This window comes from Candida theae (assembly GCF_024610275.1).
Source record: "Candida theae strain CBS 12239 chromosome Unknown scaffold13, whole genome shotgun sequence".
NCBI classification, from domain to species: Eukaryota; Fungi; Ascomycota; class Pichiomycetes; order Serinales; family Debaryomycetaceae; genus Lodderomyces; species Lodderomyces theae.
The window spans coordinates 13996-26781 of NW_026261362.1; the positions used below are offsets into that span (position 1 = coordinate 13996).

Consider the following 12786-nt stretch of genomic DNA (forward strand, 5'->3'; position numbering starts at 1 on the left):
CAACAACAACAACAACAACAACAACAACAACAACAGCTGCTGCAATTACACGGTGCCGGAAATATCCACCCAGTGATGATGGCACCAAACATGGCTCCACTTGCATCAGCACAATACCCGTTAGTCTCATCCCCTTCAAATGGTGGCTTGACTGGTGAGGTATTTGGTAGTATCAACTTTATGAATGAGAGTGTATTCAATTTCAGAATATTTGAGCGCAAAAACAAGTCTAGCTTGGAAGACCACGACCACAATGCAAATGAGCAATTAACCGAGGTGGACTATGATCCTGAAAAGCAAGCATTGTCTACCTCTTCATCGAGTGCGTCGTCTACTTTGCCTACTGGGGGTTTTTCTGCAACGTCTGTGAATAAAGAAGAAGATGTAGCGAAATTACCCAACGTTGCTGCGACTTCAAGTGGACCTGTACCTAAAGTTGATGAAGGACTGCTGGAAGAAAGCGAAAATGCAAAGGTCACCAAAAGTGCTGAAAGCAATCAAAAGGATGACACAGAGGGTGATGGAGCAGTAGTTGATGAAGCAGTAGTTGAAGAAGAAGAAGAAGAAGAAGAAGAACAAAAGGATACCCCAGAAAGAGGAATTGAAGATAAAAACAATCACCCTAATTCAGATGACTCGAGCGAATATTGGTTACGCTATGAGAAGGAAAAGTTTATGAAGATTTGTGAAACTTGTTGGGATGAATTTGTCAAGTCGAGGGTTCAGCAATAGTAATTCACAAATGGTCAGAGACGACTTGTTTGGACCATCTTGCTAATTCATGATTACCGTATGTATGTTATGAAAAAGTTTTGCTTAATTTATAATCACTTCAGGAATACTTCAGGAAAGTTTCACGTAGATGTCTGTATGTTAAGCTGCATGTCGCAAACATCCTTCTCAACGCGAATGTGACAATGAAAAAAATAATAAAAAAAAAAAGAAATAATAAAAATGGACTTTTCTCTCGTGACAAATTTGACGGAATGGATCTTTCGGTCACTGCAGAATATCTCAAACGCCACTGTTGCGAACTAGACCTATGTTAAACAGTGCAATATCACTTAGGCTCCTAAGTAGGTCGAGTATCTCTCGATATACAAGGACGAAACCAGTGAGCTATGCATTCAGTCATTTGTTCGCACAACGACTGTTTTCAACTATACCTCGCCACTCGTTTCATCAATCGAGGATAAACTTTAACAAACAACAACAGAATAAAGAAGAAGATGACCTAGAAAAGACTAGAAAAGAATACGAAGCCAAGTTGAACAAGAACTCGCAAAAGAATGAGGAGACAAAGGAGAATCAAGATGGAAAATCATCATCAACAGATGAGGAAGCTAAGGAAAAGAGCAAAGATAAAGATGAAGAAGAGCAAATACGAGAAGAATTGAAACGGAAGTTTATGGAGAAACATCCAGGAGCAGAGCCAAAAGATTTCAAGATTTACAAAATTGAATGGAAACAAATCGCCAATGTGATGTTTCTCACCACTACTTCGTTATTGCTCTGGCTTTATATAATCTCGTCAATGAAGGATGAAAGAGGCCAACAAGAATTATCCATGCAAAGCTTCATCACCAACTATTTGGAAAAGGGATTGGTTACCAAAATGACAGTCATCAACAAATACGTTGTTGAAGCTCTGTTGATACCTGGCGCAGTGAGTAGCGCTACGTTTACCAAATCTGATGGATCACCAGCTGTTCTGTTCACTATCGGATCCATAGAATATTTTGAAGATGAGCTCAACAGAGTGCAGGACAGATTGGATATCCCCATTGGTGAAAGAATACCAGTAGTTTATGAGGAAAAAGGGTCTTGGATGACTTATATTTTGCCAATCTTGCCAACAGTTTTGTTGATTGGAGGATTGTATTATTTGACAATGAGACGCATGCCTGGAGCCGGTGGTGGTGGTGGTGGTGGTGCTGGCGGAGGCGCTGGTGGCCCAGGAGGATTATTCAAGATTGGTAAATCCAAGGCCAAGTTATTCAACCAGGAAACGGATGTTAAAATCAAGTTCAAGGATGTTGCCGGATGCGATGAGTCAAAGGAGGAGATTATGGAGTTTGTCAAGTTTTTGCAAGACCCCAAAAAGTATGAAAAGTTGGGTGCCAAGATTCCTCGTGGAGCAATTTTGTCTGGACCTCCAGGTACCGGTAAGACATTGTTGGCCAAAGCAACAGCCGGTGAAGCGGGTGTACCATTCTTGAGTGTGTCCGGTTCGGAATTTGTTGAAATGTTTGTGGGTGTTGGTGCTTCTCGTGTACGTGACTTGTTCAAGACTGCAAGAGATATGGCTCCGGCAATCATCTTCGTTGATGAAATCGATGCTATTGGAAAAGAAAGAGGTAATGGACGTATGGGTGGCAACGATGAGCGTGAAAATACTTTGAACCAGTTGTTGGTTGAAATGGATGGGTTTGATACTACTGACCATGTGGTTGTTTTGGCCGGTACCAATCGTCCTGATATTTTGGACAAGGCTTTGTTGAGACCTGGTAGGTTTGATAGACATATTTCTATTGATGTCCCTGATGTTGAAGGTAGAAAGGAGATTTTCAAGGTTCATTTGAACAAGTTGAAATTACAAGTGGTGGAGGAAATTGACATTAAACAAAAGGAAGTCGATTTTGCCAAGTTTCAACAATTGAAAAGCAATGCGCTAGAACAATTAGCGGGAAGATTAGCAGCCTTGACTCCAGGTTTTGCTGGTGCTGACATTGCCAATTGTGCCAATGAGGGTGCATTGATTGCAGCTAGAGAAAATGCGACAGCTGTTGATGTCCACCATTTTGAACAGGCTATTGAACGTGTCGTTGCTGGGTTGGAAAAGAAATCAAGAATCCTTGCACCTGATGAGAAAAAGACTGTTGCTTACCATGAAGCAGGCCATGCTATTTGTGGGTGGTTTTTGGAATATGCTGATCCATTGGTCAAGGTCTCTATCATCCCACGTGGACAAGGTGCTTTGGGTTATGCGCAGTACTTGCCCAAGGATCAATACTTGACATCAGAGGAACAATTTAAACACAGGATGATTATGACTCTTGGTGGGAGAGTCAGTGAAGAATTACATTTCGACACGGTGACTAGTGGTGCTTCCGATGATTTCAAAAAGATTACCCAAATGGCACAACAAATGATTCTCAATTTGGGTATGTCTGATAAGCTTGGTCAAATCTGTTACGATACCGGTGACAATGGCAATGGGTTCAAAGTGCACAACAACTATTCAGAAGAAACTGCAAGGTTGATTGATGAAGAAGTGAAGCGATTGATTGATGAAGCTTATGTGGCTTGTCATAAGTTGTTGAAGGAGAAAATCGATTTGGTTGATCAAGTGGCTGAAGAATTGTTCAAGAAGGAAGTATTAACAAGGGAAGATATGATTAGAATTTGTGGCAAGAGACCGTTTTTGGAAAGAAACGATGCATTTGACAAGTATATACAAGGTCAAGATGCATTTAAAGGTAGACCTAAGGAACCTGGTGATGTACCTCCAGCTGCACCTGCTTAAAGGGGATGAGGAGACGAGCGGATATGATTGTAGTACTGAGGATTTATTAGAATAGTCTTGTATATAAAATAAAGTACATTTATTTGAATTCATTTGAAGAGTTCCTCAATTGATTCATAGCCGGTTTCAACTTGCTCTGGGGAGGGCTTTGCGAGAGAGGCCATATCTCTGAGATTGCTTAATGTCAGACTGTGTTTGCTAGGATTTTGGCTCTTGGGTGCAGTTTTTGTAATCAGTACACCACCAAGGGAATTGAAGCTCAAGCTGGTATTGGTTATACTCCTCAATTCAGTTAGAATTTCATTCTGTGATTTCTGTTGCACGATTTGAGTGACATCATCGGCAATACTACCATCAGCTTCATTATCCATTGCTGAAACTTTGTGACTTGCCTTACTGTTTTCATGTGGTTCACTTTCACAATGACCAGCATTAATTAAATGACCACGCCAGTCTTCATATCCGCCATCAGTCATGTACCCACATCCTAAAATGGGACAAAATATAATCTGAGATTGAGAGTTACACTTGCCGCTTGATCTATGCTTGATTAGATCTTCCTTGCACAAGTAAAACATTTGACATTTGTCCCCATTGACAATCCTATCACAAACATGCGTATGCAAAGGGAGTGGAGATTTGAATCGTAATGGAAACTCGTGAAATAGGCGTTTTTTGTTGATACCAGTGAGTTGGTTCTCTGTTTCTTGACCACCTGACAAGTCTGCTTCAGTTGGGTATCCCAATTGATAAAGCAAACTCGAATGATGTTTGATGAGATGCGAGGCGTACAATTTTTTATTCATTGTGCAAAATGAACAATCAGTGACACAGCATTTGAATACCATAAGTTTCAGTGAGGAGGAAGAAGACGATGGGGCGTCTCCCATAAAATAGTATGGCTCTTCGACAATGTTGATTTGTTCTTCGAAAGATTCGCAGGATGCACTACGAGGCGGCAGTGCAAGCGTTGTAGAAAGGCTCTTGATTGGAGACACATTCACATCAATAAGTTTCATGGTCTTGTCCTTCTGTGGGGTGTTCATTGCAAGCGACTCATCAAGAAATGGAGAGTTTTCAGAATCGTCCTTCGTGTTGAAAACGTACCGACTATGGATCTTATTATGTTTCGGCAGTGAATGTTCAAGAAATAAATTGCTGAGGTTCTGGACAGAGTCATCGCCAACATTAAGGTCCGAACTCTTATTACTCGTGTAACGGTGTATTTCCGTTTTCTCTGGCAGTAGCTTTTGCTTGTGTTCCTCTCTTTCAGCAGCTTTTAAAGGCGATTCTGGATCTGGCGTCGATTGCGATAGTGGACCTTCATTAGATGATAACTTTGGGGATTTTGATATAGATGACCCCAATGGTTTAAATTGCTTGCTTTTCAGCAGCTCTGAGCTCCGGCTCATTTCAGTGTTATTGTGAAAATCTACCAGTCTCCCGCTTGCCTCCTCACTACCATCAGAATCACTACTTTCTTCATATGGTTCATCATCCTCACTTGCATCACCAATGGAGTAATCACTAGACGTCTCAGATTCTGCTTCACTGTATTCGGAGCTAGACGATTCAGTATCTTGTTGGACAAATATTCTTCGCTTCTTTGTTGGTGACTCGTCCTTGTCAACCTGGGTAGGTACTTGTCCTTTCGTCGGAGAGACATTACGCAAAAAATCTCCGTTTGTTAAACTGTCCCTAGCCGACTTCAGTGGCGATGGAATCCGCATTCGCCTTATGTTCTTTTCCTGGCTTTTACTGTTTCCCTTGTCAAGTGTTCTCACTCCACTTTGATCGTGTTGACCATTGGGTTCTCTCCACAACTTAAAAGTCGTAAGCCGTCTGGCACCCTTACCGGAACTGATGTTGCTGAAGTTGGCACCGCTTCTTAGCCGATGCAAATGCCCATTGTTAGTGACTATTTCTCCTGTCACCAAGTCAATCTCATCACTCTCTTGTTCATCATTTATATTCAGGTATTTAGAAATTATACCAGTCCATTTATTCTCGAATCGACGTAGACTATCCCTTTCCAATCGCTTGAGCTTCGCACGGAATAGCTCCTTGTCTGAAGACTCTTCAATGAGTTGCTCAATATCACGTGTTGCTTCATCGGGGTATCTTTCTTCCTGATCTAGTTCTTCATCGGTTGATAATTCAATCAGAATTTCTTCTTCTTCTTGTTCCTGGTCGGGTCGTAGCGAGGGTGGGTAGAGCGTAAGCTTGAACGGTACTGGAGGCAAGGACTGACCAGATGCTTGCACTGTACGTGATTGCTTCGTTGGAGACATTTGTATGTAAATAGCCCGATTGAAGTTCTGTGAATGTTTTTTTATAATAGAGTTGTTGTATATCGGCTCAAAAGATAGACGCGTAATGAGTCACGTGAATATATATGTATATATGCATACTCTTATACACCATTGCATCTCAAATGGTGATGAAGCTCATGGGATTAAGGGTAATTAAACTTTATATTACTGGTTGAGGAAGTATACATAAGATGCACGAGTGAAAATTTTCACCAAATGGACGTTGTTGGAAGCTCAAGGTAAGATTACTGGAAAATAGCATGAACAAACAAACTTTAACAAAACAACCTAGCTAAATAACCAGCAACTATCACATATGTTATACCCCAGCTTGCAATGGAGCAAGTGGATCATATTGTTGAGCCTCCACTTTACTCCTCCCACCCCCTTGTAGCTGAACTCGATCGCGCCTGCTCCTTCTCATCAAAAGAAAAACGGATTTCAATTTAGTTCAGCTCACTTGACTTCACTTGGCTTCAGGATTATCCACAGTGGATGTCCTCTCATTATTCTTATTCCTTTCCCAACATGCTCTGAAGGCTTGCATTTCCTTTAAACACTTTCTCCAATCGCCAGTATCTGCATGACATAGTTGCAAGTTCAAGTTTTCTTGATGACAACCAGTGTTGATTATTCGTTTATCCCACTCATCAGGCTCGTCGTCATCATCCTCATCAACACCATTGGAATTGGAGTTGCTTAGTAGTCTATTACTCGGCTTCATGAATTCAATGTCTCTGGTTGGTTTGAGGACGAAGAGTAGAGAGGATTTTTCTTCAGACTTTCGCTACCACATTCAATCTCTCATCTGTGTCTCCTTTCATCTAAATCATATCTAATGTCTAACTATTTTATATATATATATATTTATTTACATGCGGGACCTCTCTCTCAGAACCCAAATCCACCTTTAGAATAAGCCATAGGCTTGATATCAGGATGTGGACTAGCTTCAAATGTCTCCTGAGTCAAAGTCCAAGGACAATTATCATCATCAACTCGTCTATACCCTTCCCCATCATCTTTAGCAGGATCGTATGCCTCATTCTCGGTGAAATGGACAACTCCTCCCAAATTACCAGTAGAGTCGCAATAATCAGGGGCACTGAAAACGGTGATCAACCGACCATGCTGTTCAACTTCAACACCCCCCATTCTCACTTCATGCGAACGCAAAATTTTTCGTACCTTGTTAGAGAGACAGAATCTTTCAGTTATATCTGGTCCAAATTGCATTCCAATACCTCGTTTTGACGGTGATCTTCCATTGGTCTCTTGTGGGTCGGTCCATAATAGTTCCATCGCCAACCCTTCCTTTGGTGGTTGGGTTGACCCATTTTTGGGGAATCTATTGATGGATTTTATATCTTGCAATGTCACTTTATCGTTTGAGAATAATCCTCCGTGCATACACAAGTATTCTCGATTGATCAAAGTCGCCAATGGCAACGCGGCAAACGATTCACTAAAAGCTTCAAAAATCTTTTTGGAATACTTTGCTTCACATTCATCGGTGAATCCGTATGTTTTGTTCATATCGCTAGTTTCATGATTACCACGATTGATGAATATCGAATGCGGGTAAAGAATCTTCAACACGTACAAATACAAGGCCACTTCACACGACCAAGACCCACGATCAACAAAGTCACCATTGAATAAGTAGACATGGTCTTTGGATACGTAACCGAATTTCTGAAATAAATTCAACACATCATAAAATTGTCCATGTGTGTCGCCGACAACTGTCAACTTCAGTCCGCCAATTATTTCATCTTTATTGTCGGGAGCTTGCAATTTGGTATGATTAATTGAGATTTCAGTCATTGTTTGCTCTCGTTTCAATATCTCATTCACTTTGGAAATAATGGCAAGCACATGCTTTTTCGGTAATTTGCCCCCCTTTTTAAACAACTTGATCATATACTTGAGATACGCCACATCCAATCCTTCAATATGAACCACAACTTGATCCTTCTTATTCTCGTCTTTAGTCTTACTGGTGGTTATCTGCAACTCTGGCCCTTCCCACGATTTCTCCAACTGGATCCCTTCATAATCAACAGTATTCAATATGGAAACCCGATCTTCCCCAGCAATGGCCTTCTCAAACGCCTGTCTCTTCAAGTAATTCGTACACTGTTTATAATTCTCCAACGTCAACGCATCATTAGGCAATTTCTTCAATATGATTTGGAAATTCCGTTGAGCTTGCTTGTGCTGCAAGATGGCCATTTGCGCCACCCCCTTTCTATAGTAAGCTTTGAGGAAATTGGGGTTGACAGCAAGAGCGGAGTCACAGTCCTGGATGGCTAGTCCATAGTTCTCCATCTTGATGTGAACCTGAGCTCTATTGGAGTAAAAGACTGCATTTGATGGATCGAGTTCAATGGCTTTGGTATACAGTTCAACAGCTTCGTCAAACTTGTGTTCTTTCAAGTATTGGTTTCCTTCATCTTTGACCTTGATGGCCTCTTCCTTATTCTGAGACATTTGCTATTGGAGGCTAGGGGGCGGTGGTGCTGGTGGTAGTAGTAGTAGTGTGTGCCTGGATGAGTGTCTTCAATTGATCTTTCCCCTTGATAAATTCGTGAATTTTTTTTTTTTCTTTCTTTTTTTCTTTCTTTCATCTTTCGGTCGTCTGAGGTTATAAAGGCATACGCAATGCGCAACACAGTTGTTATCTTTTGCACCCAGCTACAACCTTCTAGTCTACTTGCTATATAATCAAGCACATTCAGCAACGTAGATGTGACTCCATTGTTCTCAGTTGAGGCATTATTGCCGAACCCACGTATTGACCCCATACACTTTCCACTTTGTCCGTCTCTGATCAAACAAAAGATGCTGAACATACCCCTTTCGTTTAACATACGCCAATGTATCCTCTGAAATACTTAATCCATTCAAATCTAGCACCTCTAGTCGTAACCCACTACTCAACAATCTCATCAAGTCAACGCCATCAAATTGGTTAAAACTGAGGTCCAATTGTTGCAAATTGATCAATTGTGAACCCATCGATTGAATTTGTTTGCTTATATTCATCATTGACACAGTATCAACGTTCATTTCCAGTAGGCATAAACACAGCAAATTGGGACACATGGTAAGTAGTGTGCTTAGTTCGAGTTGTTTTCTGCCTGGTATATGAAATGACAAGTGACTTGGGCATCCCAAATTGAGTGATTTTATTGACTTGCCACATTTCTGCAAAAGCCTTTCCAAACCAATCACTGAGATGCAACTTTGGTATAGATCCAATTGTTCCAATTGGTCGAATTGGGTAATCAAAGGGAAATAAATCTCCTGCAATGACATTAATGAGCAGAGTGCATTTTCTCGAAATGTAAAATGAGTCAATTTGAACTCCGGTTTGTAGTTTAGTAGGATCTGTAACAAGATGAAAAAGTTTATCCCCGAGTTGTTTTCAAGGTACAACTTGGTGAGGTTTTCGTGTTGACTTAAAAATTCACCAAATGCAGGCAAGTGGTTACCAAAATTGAATGAACACATTGTTAGTTCAGTTAAATTGGGGAAATTGTACTCGAGTAAAACCGGGAATGGATTATATGTCGTTGCAGATATGCCCATTGACTCATTTGTCAATAATTTGACATGATTGACCAAAAACAAAGTCTCTAATGGGTACGAGTCCATCTTTTTTTCCTTCAATTTTTTAAACACTTTATCTTGTAATGGAACCATATTCATGGTGCTCTTGTCGGGTATCATTATGGTGATCTTTAAATGCTTCAATTGGGGAAAAATGTTGAGTAGTATTTGGGGATACTTGATGCTACAGTTGATTCCAAGCGACAATGAATGCAAGTGATGAAAATTATTCAATTTCCAAGAATGTTTAGCCAATAGGGCATAAATGAGTTGTAAATTCAATGTTTGGTCCATAACTTCCAAAACCTGCAATGGAAACTGTGGCTCCTTGATTAGAATCGAAAGTACATGCAGTAGTTTCTTATTGTACACTTGATTAATCTTGAGTTTTCTGATTTGTTTGGAATAAGTATATGATGCATTCTTTTTGAAAAACCCAACTCCCTTGGTAAACTCATCCACCGTAGTAATTGGTTTACAATGAAACTGGAACAAGTCCAACTGGATCAATGTATTGTACCACATTCTTGAAACAAGTAGACACTTGAGAACTGTTTGTTGTGGTAGTTGTTGAAATACTAGGTTTATGCATTCAGCAGGGAGACATTTGACTGGATCAACTACCCTCACAATCTTTCTTTTCTTTAACTGGGTACTAGAGCCACCCTGAGAGGAGCTGCTGGACTTTTGCAGGTTATTTGACGCTTGTCTCTCTGCTTTCAACTCTTGATTCAAGATCCTATACTGATTTTTCAATTTCTCATACAATTGCTGGTTCGGCACAGGTATACCCTTTTTCACCAAAGTATCAATAACATAGGTCCCCTTTTGATAGGTCTTGTATGCTTGGTACTTGTCACCGCGCATTGTGTGGATCTTCCCTATTCTCAAGTACCCCTTGCAATCAGTTGGGTCCAATTCAATCAGTTTTGCCGAATCCTTCAAAGCCAAGTCATGCTTTTCCAATTTCTCGAAAGTGGATGCTCTTTGGTCTAGAAACGTTGTAAGTTTGGGGTGTATTAGTTTGCCAATATCAGGCACTTGTTTAACTCCATGCTGAAGTCGTATTGCTTTGATGTCTTGTGGTGAAAGTTGCCTCACATCATAAATCAACTTGTCGTAGATACCCAATGCTTTGACATATTCGCCTGATTTGAAGTAGAGCACAGCTAGTTTACTCTTGTCGCGTAACAATTGCTCATCGATGGCCATTGGTTGCTCAAAAATATATGAGAATGCGATTTTGGGTTTGTTTATCAAATCAAAGAACGCGCGTCTTTCTTACAAGAGGAATAGGTGATACATCATCAAGTTACATATGCAACCTCAACAGTGTATATACAGGTGCTGGTTAACATGCTAGCATAGTCACACTACTACCCACACTTTCTCATAATGTGCCAGTAACATGCTCTAGATGTAGGACAAAATGAGAACAGAATTTGACAACAACAGAGACTACTCTTGTTCGCAGGATGACGATGTTGAGTATATAATGCGAATAACTAATCCTTGTTCTTATTTGTATTCTTTGGTGATGAAAGAAATGAACGACAAATATATGTTGGTGTATTCTATAGGATTTTTTAGTACTAAACAGTCAATGAATAGCTACAGCTCCTCCAGACCCTAGAGGGTCAGTATCCTGGTCTTTATTCTGGTATCTTGTTTTCTTTATTTACAAGGGGATGGAAGAGCTCCTACATTTACTTTGTGGCTGACTGTGGTGCTCTTGTTGGGTGGAAATTCATTTAGTTTGGAAGATTCTCACTAACATGGGATACTGCTTCACTTTTTTTTTTATTTCAGGAGACTGTAAGGTCTATTATTAAATGGGAGATCACAATCTGGAACGGATCTGGGACGAACCTGGGAACTAGACTTAGGGACTTCATTTTGTTTGGTATCGGAATTATTTTTGGGGGTATTTGTGGATTACAATTGGGCTTTAAACTTTGATACTTGGGATCTGTATAGTTCTTGTTATGATATATGTTAAAACTATTGTATTCTTTGTTTCTTATTTTGTAGTTTTTGATCTTTGGTATTACGGGTTATGTGTGTATGTGTGTGTCTGGTGGGGAAGAAAATTGCGCGAGCGCATGAGAGATCGATAGCGTTGGAGATTTTTCATGATGGGGATTGCAGTGCTGAATTATATTTAAACCACATTCTAAACTCACAACAATGCAACTATTCAAATTTGTTGAGCTAGCTGTTGTTACAGTAGTGATGGCAACCACTACGTTCATATCAAGCATAGCACCAATCAAATTCCTCAATTTGTCAAGTGCCAACCTCAACTACTTGACCAACTTCAGTATGGGGATACTAGTTGGCACTGCACTACTTATAGTACTACCGGAGGGAATACAAGTATTGAGTGAAGGGATGTACGGATTGACCTCATTCACCGTGGGAGTGCCCATTTTGATTGGGGTTGTATTGATGTTCACCATTGACAAGTTTGTTGCACATAATGATAAGGAACTATACAATTCTCCACCTGGATACTCAGATGCAACCACAACAACAACAACAACAACAACAACAACACTTGGAGAGGCGAGGGTGGGTGGATCCATTGCAAATTCAATCCTTCAATCGTCAACAACACTTGGTTTGCTTGTCCACGCAGCTGTCGATGGTGTTTCATTAGGCTCCTCATTTGCCAACAAGGACTCAACATTACAATTTGCCATGGTGATTGCCTTAATCATCCACAAGATCCCCACTGCATTCAGTCTTGGAACGATATTAAGCAAAGAAGGCATGCAGGATAACTTGATTTTGATCCATCTTGGATTGTTTGCATTGCTGACACCAATACTGACGTGGGTTACATTTGCAATCTTGGCCATGTCGTCAACACAGATCCAATTTTTCACTGGTAGCTTGCTATTGTTTTCATCAGGTACGTTTTTGTATGTCGTGTACCATGTGGTTCATGAGTTTGAAGATGGGTTGGTGCAGGAGGGAGATGGTTTTGGAGGGGGAGGATCTAGTGGAAGTGAAAATACATTGGTTGATAAACAGGCTAAGAAGAAGAACATATTTGTGGCTATAGTGGGACTTGTGATTCCATTGCTACTAAGCTTAATAAAGGAAGAGTAAAGAGAGAATAATGCAACGCAAATTGAATAACGAGGGCCCTAGAACATGGTTCATCCAACTGTTTCCTTTAGAAACTAGGAGTGAGAGATGAAAAGCTTCTTTTAAGGAGAAGGACCCTCATAAGCTTTATTTTTGGAAAAGTACTCAAGTGGAGAGGAAGAGTTCATATACTAGCAGGTGCTTGAAGATACGAATAGTCGGTATAGGTTGTAATAGAGA

The 12786-nt window shown here is 40.4% G+C and overlaps 7 protein-coding genes across 7 annotated transcripts; 3 read left to right on the forward strand and 4 right to left on the reverse strand. All coding sequences in view use genetic code 12, as the record gives it.

Moving 5' to 3' along the window:
• Positions 1 to 90: 90 nt before the first annotated feature.
• On the forward strand, positions 91 to 732 carry KGF57_000705 (uncharacterized protein; the record flags this gene model as incomplete). Its single annotated transcript, XM_051755201.1, has 1 exon — positions 91 to 732. One exon carries the CDS (start codon positions 91 to 93, stop codon positions 730 to 732), a length of 642 nt encoding a protein of 213 aa, XP_051610703.1.
• Positions 733 to 1042: 310 nt separating this feature from the next.
• AFG3 (AAA family ATPase) lies at positions 1043 to 3526 on the forward strand (the record flags this gene model as incomplete). The annotated part of the gene is made up of 1 exon (XM_051755202.1): positions 1043 to 3526. One exon carries the CDS (start codon positions 1043 to 1045, stop codon positions 3524 to 3526), a length of 2484 nt encoding a protein of 827 aa, XP_051610704.1.
• Positions 3527 to 3615: 89 nt separating this feature from the next.
• Positions 3616 to 5817, reverse strand: KGF57_000707 (uncharacterized protein; the record flags this gene model as incomplete). The annotated part of the gene is made up of 1 exon (XM_051755203.1): positions 3616 to 5817. The coding sequence occupies one exon, from the start codon at positions 5815 to 5817 to the stop codon at positions 3616 to 3618; it is 2202 nt and encodes a 733-aa protein (XP_051610705.1).
• Positions 5818 to 6304: 487 nt separating this feature from the next.
• On the reverse strand, positions 6305 to 6562 carry KGF57_000708 (uncharacterized protein; the record flags this gene model as incomplete). Its single annotated transcript, XM_051755204.1, has 1 exon — positions 6305 to 6562. The coding sequence occupies one exon, from the start codon at positions 6560 to 6562 to the stop codon at positions 6305 to 6307; it is 258 nt and encodes an 85-aa protein (XP_051610706.1).
• A 167-nt stretch (positions 6563 to 6729) lies between these two features.
• On the reverse strand, positions 6730 to 8331 carry PPT1 (protein serine/threonine phosphatase; the record flags this gene model as incomplete). Its single annotated transcript, XM_051755205.1, has 1 exon — positions 6730 to 8331. The coding sequence occupies one exon, from the start codon at positions 8329 to 8331 to the stop codon at positions 6730 to 6732; it is 1602 nt and encodes a 533-aa protein (XP_051610707.1).
• A 285-nt stretch (positions 8332 to 8616) lies between these two features.
• On the reverse strand, positions 8617 to 10665 carry KGF57_000710 (DNA-binding SCF ubiquitin ligase subunit; the record flags this gene model as incomplete). The annotated part of the gene is made up of 1 exon (XM_051755207.1): positions 8617 to 10665. The coding sequence occupies one exon, from the start codon at positions 10663 to 10665 to the stop codon at positions 8617 to 8619; it is 2049 nt and encodes a 682-aa protein (XP_051610708.1).
• Positions 10666 to 11640: 975 nt separating this feature from the next.
• KGF57_000711 (Mn(2+) transporter) lies at positions 11641 to 12567 on the forward strand (the record flags this gene model as incomplete). The annotated part of the gene is made up of 1 exon (XM_051755208.1): positions 11641 to 12567. One exon carries the CDS (start codon positions 11641 to 11643, stop codon positions 12565 to 12567), a length of 927 nt encoding a protein of 308 aa, XP_051610709.1.
• Positions 12568 to 12786: the final 219 nt, after the last annotated feature.